This window comes from Nuphar pumila, chromosome 8 (genome assembly GCF_984573655.1).
Source record: "Nuphar pumila chromosome 8, dmNupPumi1.hap1.1, whole genome shotgun sequence".
Lineage (NCBI taxonomy): Eukaryota > Viridiplantae > Streptophyta > Magnoliopsida > Nymphaeales > Nymphaeaceae > Nuphar > Nuphar pumila.
In genome coordinates, this window is record NC_143256.1 from 2,088,069 (window position 1) to 2,104,745 (window position 16,677).

Below are 16,677 nucleotides of genomic sequence, written 5' to 3' on the forward strand. Positions count from 1 at the left end.
GATTTGGGTGACTCGGTTTGGTCCAACTCGAATGCTTAGATCCAGAATTTTAGGTTTTTGACCTGACCTCTGACCAGTAAAATATTTGTATCTTCCTCGTTCAGAGGAGTTTTGACGAACGGTTTATTGCGTTGGAAAGTTAACAAAATTTTGTATCTATTGTAAAATTTTGAGCTTTGTTCATAAACTGAGCACGGTCCTGTGACAGTCAAAACAGAATATAGCATGTTCGCAGTAAAATATTCATAACTCCCTCATACGGAAGAATTTTCATGAACGGTTTATGGCTGTTGAAAGCTAACAAAATTTTATTTATGCTATGAAAAAATCAACTCTATTTACCAAACATAAATTTGTTGTGAGCTTTGTAACAATCTGGCAGAGTTATTGGTTTCGTAAATCAAGACCGGTCTTTGGACCAAGGGTCGACCTATGCATAGTTCGCATATTTTTGCATAAATTTCTTCATTTTGAATAGCATGCAATATGTGAATATGCCTATGACCTAAATAGTTAAGAAATCATACACATTAAGATCAAGGATAAAAGGGTCCAATGAATGCAAGTTTATGTTTTAAATTCTGAATATGTGTTGGCTACTAGTATACTCATGTTATTATGATGCTATGAATATTTCACTGAGATGGATGTTAATATTTATATTTTTTATTGCATTGGCCATGTGCATGCATGTATGTTAGCTGAAGTATGAAAATGAATAAGATTTTTATTTACGCATATGCCCAAGTTTATGTTACAAGTATGATTAAGTGAATTTTTTAATGCTTTATAAGAATGCATCCATTGCCCATAAAGTGGCTCAAGTTTTGATGTTGCATGGAAACAATAAGTATATAATCAAGTAATCATGTGATATTCAAACTCAAGATACTTACTGGGAGAGTGGCAGGTAGTACAAAACTTTGTGGGGTAAATCTGTTTCTAATACGAAGGGTTGCTCCTCCCTTCTCACGATTTTATGGAGAAACTTGTACATTGGACTGCAGCGTAGAAGATATAAGGTACTCATGAGAAAAACTAGTGCATCGGGTTGAGAGGTATTGAGAATCTCTCTCGTATTAACGTTCTTTACCCTGTTCTGGTGAATAGACCTGGCTAGGCTAAAGTCACTCCTGTATGTAAAACACATCTTGAGACATGGTTCTAATCTGAGAATATAAGCATGTGTCGTATCAGCAAGGCTAAGAAGTGGTAACTTAAGATGTATGTGCATCAGTTAGGCATTGCATGCTTCATTTAAGAAATAAAATATAATTAAAGATAAGAATATATGCACACATTGAAGGGCTTCTGCATATGGTAAGTCATACATATTAACTGCTCATGCATTTTATTTCTTGAATGTATAAATTGATGCTCTTTATTAAATTTATAAATTTTGAATATGAAGGATTAGTTGTGTAATTGTTTCAGTTAATTCTAAATGCTAAACTATAAAATTTTAATTGAAAATTCTGCTTTGAATTTCTATCTTACAAGCTTAGCATATTTTACTTTACTGAGACATGTTTTGTCTGACCCTATATGGTTTAATATTTTTAAGGTAACGAGAAATGGCTTACATGCGAAGGTGGGAGGTTGTGACAGAAAGTGACTTTACATTTTCTTCGTATTTACAAGATTTTCAAACTCTAATTTATTATTTGATTTTTTATGGTAATAAACAATTTAATTAATATTTTGCATGATTATGGATATTGATTTATTTTATGCAAGATGAAATTTATTTATTTTAAGTTTTCACAATCGTATGGTTATGCATGAATAAGAGAAGTAGCACACCAACTTTTAGACCCTCTGAGTTTTTCTGCTGCTATTTGTTAAAGATGTTTAAAAGTAATTAAAAAAAATTAACATTTTTGGGGTTATAAAAATTGAGGTGTTATGATGTCACTTTTTCTGCCATGACATTACCTTTTTTGTACGGGAAAATTCTGGTTGGTTTGTGACATCATTTTCCCAACCAATGATGCCTTCCTGCATTGGTACATGTGTTAAAAGGATTTGGCTGGTTTGAATATTATGTGATTTGATTTCAGTTATAATATTATATGGTTTTTTATCAATTAGCATAATTGAAGCTTTATGATGTTGGTAGAAAATTGGGTTTTGATTTGGTTTTTTGAAACATATTGTTAGTAATTAGTTTTTCTTTTTTAATTTGTATCAGAATATTTGAAACATAGCATCCACCCTGGTTTAGAATCCTGGCTCTGCCTCTACCTCGCATACTAATGTTATTTTAATATTTGAGATGTCTTTTGATAATCCATTGATAACAAATACATTGCTATTTGATTAAATATCAAAGAATTAATAGTTTTTATTGATTAAAAAATAGCAAAAGTCTGTCAAATCGTATTTCTCACGAAAAAAAAATCGAACTCACGTGTGTCGGTTCATACTTATATGCTCATGTCATAGGATCGGGCAATCATTTTGACTATCTAAGCTCGGCGGAGTGTACTTGGGTGTGGGTCCATTTTCTGTTGGGGGGTCCACGGCCAACACTTTCATGGGATTTGTCATAAGCTACGCCACAAAAGATTCATGGACTCGAGCACACAAATTGCAGGTCGGATTTGTAAGAAGACAGATTTTTTTTTTTATGAATAAAAATTATTTTAAATTTTAATATTTAAAAATGCTTTTCTATTGAAATATTATATATTACAAATAAACAATATTAAAATAATAACTATATGCATCCGTGTCTGAATCATCGTGTCCGCGTGTCACGAGGTACATAGGTGACAGGGTAGAAGGGTGGTCAGGTTAATGACACCGCGGTGAAATGTGGCTTTGCAGATTCTAAGTGTGATAATCTGACCAACTTTTGAGGGCGTTATTAATATAAAAAGCTCCACGTCCCATCGAATCCGTGTCCGAATCATCTTTTCAGCGCATCACCAGGGACAGACGGCCAAAATAGTGCGTCCCTGTGACGTAGGTTATAAGGGTGATTGGGGGTGATGGCACTGATCACTTTAATTAATGGTTGTCTTCATGGATACGATGAAATATGGTTTTGCACATTCTAAGTGTGAGACCTGACCAACTTTATTAATACAGAAATGCCTCATGTGTCCTTGAACATGTATCTCATATGTCATCCTATGCCGATCTCCGCCGTCAAATCAACGGTTAGAATGAGTCTGCATTATCATCCGCGTGTGAACTGTGAACTGATCGTGGCCAACAAGATGCATCGGTTGGACGGCTAAGATTGACAAAAAATCTTACTGGACAGGACCCTCTTTCATCCCCATAGGGCTATGCCCGGCTCTTAATTACCGAAAATGCCCTTATGCTTTTAAATTGCGGAAAGTTGTCTTGTTCTTCAAGTCTGTAAAAGCTGATGACTCTCTAAGATTATATACGCGTGTGCACACACATTCACAAGCCCACAGACGCCAGGAAGAGGACAAACTTGGTTATGAGAAAGTCAAAAGTGGACAGTTTCGTCAAAAGAGAAATTGTTAGGAAAGTGAGGGGATGGCAAAAGACGGATCAGGGGCATTTTGGATACTTTTTCCTCTATAAATTATAGCCAACCTATAGGCAGCTTCATTTGCAAGAAGCACAAGACAGTAATGGCAGAAAACAGCACAGATGGTCGAACCCCTGCTTCATTCTGGGCTCAAGCAGACGCCTTGTTGAGGAAGAACCTCACTTTCCAGGTAACTGATTTCATTTTCCACTCTGTTTTCCTTTGTTTATGAGCGAAATCCAGCAGGAAGCTGGAAACTTTTCATTGGTGTTGCACCAATGGATTTGGTGCACGGTGATTAACGTGGAAGACACTAGTCATGCATGAGAGTTTATTTCTTGAAGTTTTCAGTACATTTTTTTGGCAGAATAAATTGGATGCTTCTTGGTGCATGTGAATTTTTTTCTTTTTTATGTTTCATTTGGACATTTGAAAACCAAGTGTTTTTTTCTGTAGATCAATTGGATGCTTCTTGGTGCCTGTGATTTTTTTTTTTTTTGATGTTCATTTGTTCATGTATATATATTGAGATGACTGTGTCAAGGATTCAAATTCTAGTGTTTGGAGAATCCGGTCGATTGAGCTTCCTTCATCTTGTTGTTGATGGAGGTTTATTCAATGTGAGAGATTAAGACAATAACATTATATGATGACAATGATGACTATGATGCAGATGATCTGGTTTATTAGCACAAGATGGGGTGCTCTTAAATTATTATTTTTTTGAAAGAAAGATGGGCTGCTCTTAATTAATGAAGCTTATATATCACGATGATGGATTCTCTCAAAATTAAAAAAAAATCATGCTCATTATCATTTTCATGTGATTATTTTTGGATGTTTGTTGATCTAGTGCTAATGATGTTGGGCATCCACAAGACGATGATCATCATGTTCACGTTGATTGTTATCTTCAGATATTTTTGCTGTTGTTGATGTTGCTGTTGGAGATTGAGCCAATGGCTCAATGAATATGATATTGATGTGATGATGTTCATGAATGCATGGTTGAGATACTTAATTAAGAGAAGATTTGATGCTGTTAATGATGCTTTTTAAGATGACGGTGATGGCCATTACCATGTAACTTATCATCATCCGATGCTGAGTGCAATTATTACTGCTGAACAAAATTACTGACAAATTTTGTAGACAATAAGGAAAGAAGCTTCGTGTCCTATGGACGATATGTGTTGACTTTGAGACTAGGATTATAGAATCATATCATATTATCGTCATCATCATTCAATTATATTATTATTATTATTATTATTATCATCATCATTATTATTATTTGGATATTGTTTATTGTTTTCAAGAAAATAACAATCGGATAGAAACTGACATAATTCATATCCTTTACAACAAAATTAGCTCCAAAGTAATATCATTCAATTGCAAGAGCAAAAGAGAAAAAACAAAAAGCGCTTAGAAGGAATTTCGTTATCATATTGCTTTCATATATGAAGATAAAAATAATATATCAATCTTGAATCGTGTATTTGGTTCATTTACCTAGCTGACAAATTAATGATAAGACTGATCAGTTTTGGCTTTTATTGCCCAAATATTGTGTGCTCAATTGGTGCTGAGGTCTCTTAATTGGTCCAAAGTTGAAAGCTGTGTGGGACTTAAGAAGTCGCATAGGGATGAAATCGGGCCGGGTAGACCTGCCCCAACACAAACTGGCCTAGCTCGACCCATTGTTTGCTCAGACCCAAGATGGACATGCAGGGTTTTCAATGGATCTGGTATTTGGCCCATGTTGCACCCAAACCTACTCAATCAAATAACAAGCACCCAGCTCCCGCTTATAGGTCGAGAATAGAATCTCAAACTTGGCCCACATAATTTAGATGGTATTTTTTTTTAATATAAAAATTATATAATTAAGCAAACACTTGGATCAGCTGGGATGGATCTGATATCCAACATAAATCATAGCACAAACTGGACCCATGTGTTACTTGGGTCATGTTGGGGTTGACCCAAATAACATTTTGCTCACCTTTTTTTTTCATACTAGGTTGGCTCAGGTACTTGAGATAAAGCCAACTCATCCACAACCCCACAACCCAAATAGGTCCACTAACCCACTGACCCACATGTTAAGCCAAGCCCAGGGCTCTACCTAATTTCTGATAAGGTCAGGCTACTCTCAGATAAGATTCCGATCAAGTTGGGCTCATTGGATCCGAATTGTAATCCTTAGAATGTGACATAAAAATGATCCGGATTTTGGACAAGCTCTTAGAGAGAGAGAGAGAGGGAGAGAGAGAGTGAGCACCCTCTGCCGGTTCTATCGGTAGTGACTTTCCACATCTCACAATTTTAGAAGGGGTCTAACAGACCAGTAAATGTGACATAGAGATATATTTGTCCCACCGACGTAATCAAGAGTAAACGTGTTGAGAAATTGCAACGCCTCATGTATCATCCGTTAGTTGCCCTAATAGATAAGGGTGTAGAGGAAAGAAATCGCTTTAATTAGTATTGTCTACCTTCTCTCTCTCCCTCTCTCAAACAATTTTGTTACACTTTTTCTTCTCTTTCAAAAAATTCTGTTGAAGGGAAATATGCTCGAGATGGATAGTAATATAACGAGATAGATTATTTGGTGATTATCTATTAAATGAAAATTATGTCATTTCATAATGACCACCATGGCATAGCGGCACATTGATGATGGAGCATGATGATGCTAATGATAGTGAGTCCATGTTGACGATTAGAATAGTTGTGAGATATAAACTGATCGTGGCAATGGTCATGGCCACCGCGCCTAGGGCCTCAAATGAAAAAAGAAAATATAACGCTTATATTTCACAGGGCCTCCAATGAAACATGGTGCCTCAATGAAATATGCCTAAGGCCTCAACTTATCTTGAGCCGCCCTTAGTCATGGTAGAACACGATCATGATGACGATGGTGCAGGGATGATGATACTATTATGACATGGGATTGGTGGCACGCAACTCATGACAGTTGAATTTTATCGTTATCTTAAAGAGGAAAAAAATATATTAAACAATTGTCACAGATCTAAATGGAATGAAGACTGCTTGTTTTTTTATTTCGTATACGCTTTTCCAGAGAGAGAGAGATCATGCCCTCATTTTTTTTGCTCGGTCAACATTTCCTATTATTTATTCTAACGAATAAAGTACTCCATAATGTATAACAATAACAGGAGCAACTGTAACTAAATTCCTCCCAAGTATCGTTTTCCGTAGATGGAATATATATACATATATATATATATATACATACATATATATATATATATATATATATATATATATATATATATATATATAATCATTGCACTAAGTCAACATGGCTTGATTCTGCGCTCGCATGGTCACATGGGCCTTGCTCGGTCTTGGGGTTTGCTCGAGCTTTTCAAGGTCTTGAAGTTAGTTTATGATTCTTCTTGATTTGATTTCAAAGCTTTGTTTATTATTAGTTTTCAATTGGTTAAATATTTGGTACTAATGAAGGGTACGGAATATTGAGTGAAAATCATATTTTTTTTTATATTTTTTGTGCATTATAAACATGATCTATATTGTTGTTTAGTAGGTAATAGGTTTTGAAAGGTTGTGACATGTAAACTAGGGGTGTCAACGGGTTGGTTTTGGTTTAGACCCATGTGGAACCAGACTTGGACCAGATTTTTGGGTATGGTATAGGGTACAGACCCGGGTCTAATCGGGTTTACTATAAGAGAAACCATACCCAAACCTAATAAGAACTACATGAATCAGACCCAGACTATACCTAGTCAAATAATATTTTTTATCATTTTTACATTGAAAAATTGTGGGTCTTAATCGGAACTTGGGTCAGGCCTAGGTTTGATATAAAATTTCACAAACTATATCCGGGTCCATGTATTAATCAGACCTGGGTTGGGACTCGGGTCTTGATCGGGTCTTCTTATTTGTCACCATACCTTTACCCTATAGGGTTTGGTCTGGGTAAATCCGACCCGTTGACACCCTTAATGTAAACAGGTTTTTTAAGGGCTTAAAAAAAAGTCCGAATATACCAAAACTTTGTGACTCAAAGAACCCATATTCCTACATTGGAAAACATGACTTTAGTTCCGATCTTAGCAAACAAATCATTCTGAAAACATCTCTACGGTTGGATCGAGTCCATACAGCTTGCACCTATGTTTTCTATCTAAATAGTTCCTCACCTTCATTATTACCAAATATTTTCTATCATTAATATTAACTTTCTTAATCTTTACCAAATGTAATTGTTTATAATATGACATTGCGCCGATCGGAAGCCACTTTTGATTTTGTCAAACTGCTGAGGTTCATCTGTCAGTCAGTCGGTCAATTTAACTATAAGTTAATGGAGTTGAACTAGATCTTAGAAATCACTCTTCTAAAAGTGAGTTGGCAGATCACTTGATCTGCTTTCGATCTCAAGGGCTTACCGAATGGAACCCTACTAATGTAAGATTAATGATTAAGGGTGGCAATCGGGTCGGGTTGGTGGGTCGAGCCGGCGGGTTGGCACGCGGGTTAGCATACCTCAACCCGAACTGTTTATTAAACAGGTCGGCTGTGGCAAACACGAACCCGACCCGTTTATTAAACGGGTAACCCGACATGACCCGCCAACCCGTTTATAAACGGGTTGGGTCGGGTAAACAGGTTGGCGGGTTGACCCGCCCGCCTAACCTGTTTATTAAACGGGTCAGCCGGGTTGGCGGGTTGGCATACCCCTAACACGAACCCGACCCGTTTAATAAACAAGTTAGGCAGGTCAACCCGTTTATTAAACGGGTTAGTTTAAGCCCAACCCGAACCCGCCTAAGAGGTGGGTTGGCGGGTTGTGTCAGGTTTTGCCACCCCTATTAATGACCAAGGGTTTTCTCTTGGTCTAGCGGAAAGAAAGAGAAAAAAAAAGAGGGTGAAAAGTAGACTTTTTTTTATTTTTTTTAGATAGACAAACTGGGTTTAAGCAGACCCAACCCCCCACCAGTTATTCAACATACCATAGGGTTTTGAACCGGCAACATCCCACCACAAGGTGAGGTGCATTGACAGCTCCTACCAACCAAGCGGAGCCCCGTTGGTAGGTGAAGTAGACTTTGAACAACACCATGGGCAGGGAAATGCAAGCACAACCCTCTAGTTAACCAGAAAGTCACAAACTACAAAAATAATTTAGTTCTCAGCTTTGAAGGTTATAACCTATCTGTCGTCCCTAGGTTTGGATCAACTTCACTTGGTTTTTTTTTATCGAACTTTTTGTATAGAGATTGAAAACCATCTAGCTAGTAGCATGCTTTTCCCATTGTGACTTGATCTTGGTCAAAGTTAATGGAACACGCACACATATGTATATAGATGAGTACTGGTCTATCCTCCCTAATTTGAGTATGGACTGAAGATTAACACTTCAAAAATTCATAGCTGCATGAGTTTTTTTTTAATCCTATTCTCTAGATCGTGTTTATCATTATTTATGCAAAATTGCATAGAACCTCTGGTTTTCAGATCTTTTCAAAAACATATTTTAACATATGAAATTCATCATGTAATAGATTTTCTACACTAGTAAATAGACTATAACAATCACATTTGTAGAACCATACCAAGTCCATGCTCAGATTAAGAGGACACACACATCTCTCTCTCTCTCTCTCTCTCTCTCTCTCTCTCTCTCTCTCTCTCTCTCTCTCTCTCTCTCTCTCTCTCTCTCTATATATATATATATATATATATATATATATATATATATATATATATATATATATATATATATATATATATATACATATATATATATAATATGTGTGTTTGGCAGCAAGAAAGGCAGAGACTAATTTGCTTTTTTATCTTTTAAGTAGGGTGGACATCAGGTAGGCTCGAGGCCTGATAGTGGTCAACAGGCCCGACCCAGATCTTGACCAACAGAAAGCACAAACCACCCCTTTCTGGGTTCAGGCACATCCTGAGACTTGTCGGGGCTGGGTCTTGGTCAGGTCTGGTTGAGACCTTTAAGACTGATTAATAAATAGGCCAGGTTAGGTAATTGGGCTCTAAAATGATGTTTCAGTTGTACCCGACGCCCGGCCCATTTAACAGTTAATTGAGCCTAATTAGGCTCCTGATTTATCGGGTTTTTGCATAGTCCGCCCAAACCTGGCCCATCTCATGTCAGGTATCCGGGTACTCTTCGATACTCGACCCGATTCTTTAATTTTATCATATCATTGGTGAAAGTATGAGGATGTGTTTATGTTGTGTCTGATTCTTGTGATGATTTGTAGATTTTTTGTTGAATGAGAGAGTTTGGAATGTGCAGGCGTGTGTACTCCTTGTTAAAGGACGTCTATTACATAAACAGATTTAGGCAGTATGATCAGATCCGAACCCGAAATGGATCCTTTGAAATAGGTTTGAATCTGAATCCTAATTTTATATCGCACTGCAGATCTTGTAAAAATAGGTGAAAAACATGCGTTTTACATGTAAAACATCCTAATGGACCTGAATACAAATTCGACAGAAAATAATGACATGTATCTAGTCTGAATAAAAGAGTCTGACCAAATAAATCCCAGCAATCTGAAAATGAATTCAGATCATGGGTAGGCATTGGTTCTTGTGGGTTGACCCGTTTGGTTCGGGGCAGGGCCTCCATCTATAGACCCAGCCTGTCCTGAGTGGAGTTGAGGCCAGACCAGTCAACAGTAGACATGGGATGGGCCAGGCAGCGTTAATTTTTATAATATAAATTTCTGATCCATATCTGAAAATAATATCGGATATCTGACCAAATCCAATCCATTTGCACCTCTTTGTTTCAAATGGGGTTTACTTGAGACATAAGGAAAACAATATATTCTTGGACTGTCCTCTTACATTTTGAGGGGGCATCAGGTGACTTAATCTCAAGATCCTCTTACATTTTGAGGTTCTGGCCACCAAATAAACCTCTCTCTCACCCATGTCACACGGACACGCTATTTTGACAGGACACAATGACAAGGACATGGACACATACATACATTATTTTAATATTTTAAATAAATTTTATTTTTTTATGTATTAAAATTTCAAAAATATATTTTATTGATTAAACAATTAAAAATTCAAATCATTGTGTCCTTTTTCTTAAAAGAAAATTTGAACGTGCCAGGTCGTACCCGTATCCTTGTGACATACACTCTCCCACACCAAAATAAATGAGTACAAATGAGTCAAGCTGCTACACGAAGTGTGCGTTTCTTTTTGAAAAACAGGAGAAAACCCTAGAGACTTGATACAGCCACAAGCAGGGATGATGTGAAAGAGATGAATTCGATACCAATCTAATGACACTTAGTTTTTATCATATCCTAACTTGAGCGTGGCATTAAGACTTGAGTTGGAAGACCCCATGACATATCTAAATATGATTAATTAGCTCTTGATGCAGAGAAGGAGCTAGATGCAACCCAGATTGGGGATCCAAATCTGACTCATAAGATCAGATTGGGTTCTTTTTAGTTATTTAGATTTTTTTGAGAGTTTTATTTAGGCCATTTGGATACTAGTCTAATCCATATTTATAATTGAGGCTTTAATTGTTTTTTAAATATAATGATCAAAAGAGCTTTAAAAAGGGAGATTCAGAAGTTGATTGATTGATCGATCACTCCATTTTGTTTTTTTTTTAACTTTCATGTTATGTTGCTTTGAGTTTTATTTAAGTTTGTTTAATTTTAGATTTAGGGTATTGTAGATCACAGCTTAATGCTCCTTGATCTGCATCATCTCTCCACCCTAATTGGGTTCATATATGCATCTCAAATAGTGCAACAATATTTTGATTCTTGATATTTTGTTACATAGCGGTTTCATAACTCCTTACTGAATCGGTAAACTCAATTAAAGGTTTCCCATAAAGGGTTTGGATCTTGAACACTTAGATGCCTGATCCAAACCTACAATAATGGTGCCCATCATAATCACAGTCGAACCCACAAGCCAAGCCCTCGTCACACCACACCATGACCCTCAAGGGTAGCCAAGCAAACTTCGCATCCCCGTTTCGAACCGCGGTGTGTGCACCCCTCCAGCAACAGTATGGTAGGTCTATCCAGGTGCGGCTAGGTCAGCTGACCCGACCTGGTTTTTCCGAGCCAATATTTTTTAATATCATTGCGAATTGGCCTGAGTCGGTCGATTTTTATCACATTGGCCGATAAGAAACGTAGCTGATTCAGCTTGATTAGTTTCAAAATCGGGATGGGCCGATTCCTTGAATCATTTGAAAATCGATTCTAAGAACATTTCTCCAAGCAACAAAACAAAGACCAGTTGCCATCACATTTGGAGTAAGGGTGGGCATCGGGCCGGCCCCAAGCCAGTTTAGAGCTCGGCCCATCGAATTTTAAGTGCTGTCCAGCCCAGAGATGGCCTACTTCGTCATGGGCTCGGGTTTGAAGAGCAGCCCATGACCCAGCATATTAACTCAATGGGCCAATGTTCAGCAGGTTGGTCAAGTCCAACCCAAACCCATTTGTAGGTTATTTTCAAATGCTAGAAACCCTAATTCTTAAATAAATCAAGAGTCTCATGCACCCAACTGATTATCTTCCTATATCTCATAAAATTAATGCAACTAATTAGATAAATAGTAATAATTAGCTTCTCATGTACTCAACTAATTATGTTTTCAGTTTTTATAAATAATTAGATAAATAAGTTATTTTTTTTTTTTACAAATCAAATTTAATTTGGGGTCATATGAATCAGAATCCAAAGAGGTCCCGTGTGATTATTCTGATTCTCACATAAATGAGTCAGTTTCTCATGTTTCATTTTCTCATGTTTGGTTTAGCTGCACCAATGAGAATCATTCACTAGTTTGCATGAGAGTGTGAATCTCATGAGACGTTACCAATCATGCAAAAGCTGAAGGAGAATTTCGGATGAAGACACTTTCTAATTTATAAGGGCAGCAAAAAAACTCTAGGACTTGATTTTCATGCTCAATTGTGTGTCAAGAACTCATTTTTCATTTATTCAATTGATTTTTTCTGTGGACCTTTCCCGAAAAGAAATGGGTTTAGCTCACAATGACTCATCAATGGGCTCCTCCAAGCTGCATGGTCTACCAATGTGTAGAAATCTGGTTTAGTTTGGTTCAGACCTTCATTACCCATCTCTTTAGTCATCACCCCTACCATGAGATTCTACTCAAAAAGTATTTTTTGAGCTCAAGCAAATTGGTTTAGTTTTTCTTCTATATGTAGTCAATGAGATCTCATTATTGCAGTGTTGATGTGCGTAGAAAAGCTCTAATTTTATACATAAAAAACCAGTTGATTATTTTGAAGGAAGCACGACACATGAATGATATAAGCTGGATTTAATTTTGTCCCGTTTCATCATCACAAAAAGATTTCTGGCTTCAACTTTATGTTGATATTCCTCAAAGCATACTATTTTGGATGTTCATTCATTTCATGTAAGCTACATTAGCATGCCATTCCTTACATTTCTTTCCTACCTAAGTTTGGCTGTTTCACTGATGAACTTTACTGATTTTTTGCATCCATCTGTGTCTGAATTGTCTGTTAAACTATGATGACATGTGTTAAAATTGGTCTGCTTGATGTACTTGTTTTGCAGAGACGAAATGTTAAGCAGATTGCCAGCATAGTGACGTTCCCTGCCTTCCTATGCTTACTGATTATTGGCATTCAGCTAGTGGTTAACTCCCAACTTAATGATCCCAAGTACAAATGTGGATGCAAGTGTGTTGCCACAAATGGAAGCGGTTCCTGCAGACATGCGTGTGGAATGGAGTATTCAAATACTACCAGGCAGGCAATTGCTTGCCCTGTGCCAAGGCCACAGGAATGGCCAGCTTTCTTGCAGTTGCCTCGCATTCAGAATCAAGTGTTGGGATCAAATACCCACTCAGCAGTTGGATCTCCTCCTGATGGTCCATGCTTAAAGGGAAGGTCTTGTCCTGTCATCATACTCTTCACAGGGCAGAAAAAATCTATATCTACAAGTATGTGATATTGAACAATAGTTTTTTGCTAACAGGAATCATGTTCCCACTCGTGTTGTAGTTTTATTTGGATTATCCTGCCAGTGTTATGTGTAGCATTTAGGATTCATTTGGGTGGTATATAGTTTTTACAGTCTGCTGTACTATACTGTATAGTTAGAAATCGCAGATGCAAGCTTTATCTAGTTAATTTGACCCCATAGATGCATTCAGCATGGTTACTTTGTTAGAGATTGCATCTTAGGTTGTATGATTATGATGAGAAGACACACTTTTCTTAGTCATGAAATTTTGCTGCATTGGTTGAGTTATTATTTTAAGACCTTGAAAACCCTACTAAAACAATACAATCACATGATCAAAGCCTTGTTTTCACTAAACAAACTATGTACATCATATTTGCAAGGTTAGATTCATGAAAAAAATTTAATCAAAATTTTCAAAATGGGACCTACAACTATTAGCGATAATCCATAAGACTCCTATGCTTTTGAAATTGTTACAAAGACACCTAAACTTATGGTCAATTATTGGAACCTATGTTTTCGTTGTTTTCACTTGGGTTATCACAAACCAAAGATGACTTTTGGGGATAAATTACTATTTTACCCTCCAATTTCCTCTGGTAGGTTATTTTGAAAACACCATTTCAAGAGCAGAGTGCTAATTGTGGCACAAATTTAACATCAACTATGACAAAAACCTCTAATTCTTTTTAATTAATCATGAAAAAGTTTAGCCTCACAAGGGCTCTGCACACTTGGCTAGGTATGTTGGCTTAAGGCATTCAAGTTGAAGGACATCATGAGTTTCATACCCAGAGTGTGTGTCCCTTGCCGCAAGGTCGAATATGATGGAAACTATTCCTGATAGGCAGGGGAGAGTACTTGTGGAGTCTTACACTGTGGTCACCAAAATAGGGCCATGACCAACGTGGCTCCTCTTGGCCCATAATGGGATGTCCAAAGTATAGTGGTGGTTTCTTCTCCTTAAGAAAAAACCATGAAAAAGTATAGGTGCATTTTTAACAATTTTCAAAACTTAAGTGTGTTTTCATTATTGCTAATAATTTAGATTTAAAAAAAAATCCAAATTCTTAAAAAGAAAAATAAAAACCATGTTGTTTTCTAGTAAATTGTACATAAATTGACCATGGCAAAATTTACCCTGCACCCAATTTTGGGACACATCCAATAAGTTGGGAGGTTGCACCCTAGAGCACAATGTAATCAACTTTTATCATTTGTCTAGATGAATTGAGTGCATCCAAATAATGTCATTTAGGCAGCACAGTATTTGTATGTCAAGAAGATGGAAAAAGAAAATAAAAGGAGAAAGAAAGAAGGAAAATATCAAAGAATTAAGTCAATCGCATGATCTTCATAATTGTTGTTCCCTAATAAGACTAGTTGTTGATCAACAAAATAGGTGCACAAAGTTTACTTTCTCCATTTATCAGCATGATAACCATTTCTATGCTTTGTATGCAGGATTTCAAAGAAAGATGAACATAAATAATTTTCCAAGGAAATGGCTTGATCTTATCAGACCAGTCTCTCGATTTTACCTAGTATGTTAGTTCTCATTTAATTTTACAAGAAATTGTGTTGATCTTGATCCATTTGCCTACATATATTATAGCATTATGTTTATAAAACTTTTATACCTGGATAATTTGTATGTTGTTGTTACATGAGTAAATATTATTTCAGGCAACAGACACCAAACCTGGACAAACTAATTTCCTGGAACCTGCTCTGTTTTCTACCTCACCCATATATGTTGTTCTTCCTCGTTGTTTACCAAATTCCAGTTTCAATGTTACTGTCACAATAAGGTCTATTACATTTCAACAGGGTATGTTGTTTCATTTACTTTTAAGAGAATTCTTCACTATTTTCCATCTTGTGAAGCTTCAATCTGTTGTTTGTCTTTCTTTTTTTGTGGATCTAGAGCTGGTATGCATCACAGGATTGTACATATGGCGTGATAATTCATCAGTAATAAACAAAGAAATATATCAAGTTCATGAGAATAACAACCCACTCCCTAGAATTTTAGTTGGTAAGTTTGAAAGGTACTTTTAGTTTAGTTGAATGCATACATTTTACTGCCTTGTAATTGCTTTTGCATGTTCATTCCTTGATGTTTGGTTCTTGCAGCATATGACTTATTAAATTCCAATGGGACTAATTTCAATGTGACGGTTTGGTATGATTCCACCTACCGCAACAAGATCCCGCATTTATTGCGGATCCCAAAATCAATAAACATGGTATGTGTGACATATTGGAAAACATGGTGATACATATTGTTTTGCATTATTCTTTGTTCACATATGTAATGTTGTCTCTATTCAGTTTCATCGTGTCAAATAATGATAAAAAGCTGATATAATAAAAAGTTATTTCATATGGTGTGAGGTAAAAAATGGATTGACAAATTATCAAATTTGTTACCATGCAAGTATTTTGGTTGTTCATATTTCAGTCTTTCACTTCTTGTGTAATCGATGAGTCAAACTTTCATTTTCTATCTTTTCCTATTAGAAAGCTTGGCGTCTACATTATTGGATGCATTATTTGTTTAATGGTCAAGATTTGTTTATAATTTCTATTTTAGGTATAACTATATAAGTTTTATTTTTTGTATAATTAAGCCTATATGCCCTTCAAAAAATTTATATATAAATTGTTAGTGTAGCATGGGACAAAAAAATGCCTTCAATGAGTTTTAAGTTAGTAACTTATATCTTCCTTTTTAGTGGCATTTTCGTATCTCGATTAGATCAACTGCAATCTACTGTTAAAATTATTTATTTTTTTATTATGTAAAATAAGTATTCAATTTTTTTATCCTCAATACTATTTCTTCATATGCAGATATCAGATGCCTTCCTCCAACTTTTTGGAAGTAGTGGTTCTTCTATGCAGATTGATTTTGTAAAAGAAATGCCTAAGCCAGCAACACGAATTGTATTGGACATCTCTTCTCTTCTTGGCCCACTTCTTTTTGCATGGGTCATTCAATTATTGTTCCCTGTAAGTTTGAATCTTTGATGATTGAAATGTTAAGGACACAAACTATTACAAATTGGCATCCAAATACTTGTTTTTGTTTTCTTATG

General features: G+C 36.2%; 1 protein-coding gene across 1 annotated transcript in view; it reads left to right on the forward strand.

Moving 5' to 3' along the window:
• The first annotated feature begins 3,614 nt into the window (after window positions 1-3,614).
• Window positions 3,615-16,677, forward strand: part of LOC149829438 (ABC transporter A family member 7-like) — a 38,578-nt gene continuing 25,515 nt past the window's right edge. The window contains exons 1-7 of the mRNA XM_090016187.1: window positions 3,615-3,701; window positions 13,163-13,550; window positions 15,041-15,120; window positions 15,263-15,407; window positions 15,504-15,614; window positions 15,713-15,825; window positions 16,433-16,591. Of these exons, the coding sequence (XP_089872313.1) occupies window positions 3,615-3,701; window positions 13,163-13,550; window positions 15,041-15,120; window positions 15,263-15,407; window positions 15,504-15,614; window positions 15,713-15,825; window positions 16,433-16,591 (1,083 nt within the window). The remainder of the gene's footprint in view (window positions 3,702-13,162; window positions 13,551-15,040; window positions 15,121-15,262; window positions 15,408-15,503; window positions 15,615-15,712; window positions 15,826-16,432; window positions 16,592-16,677) is intronic.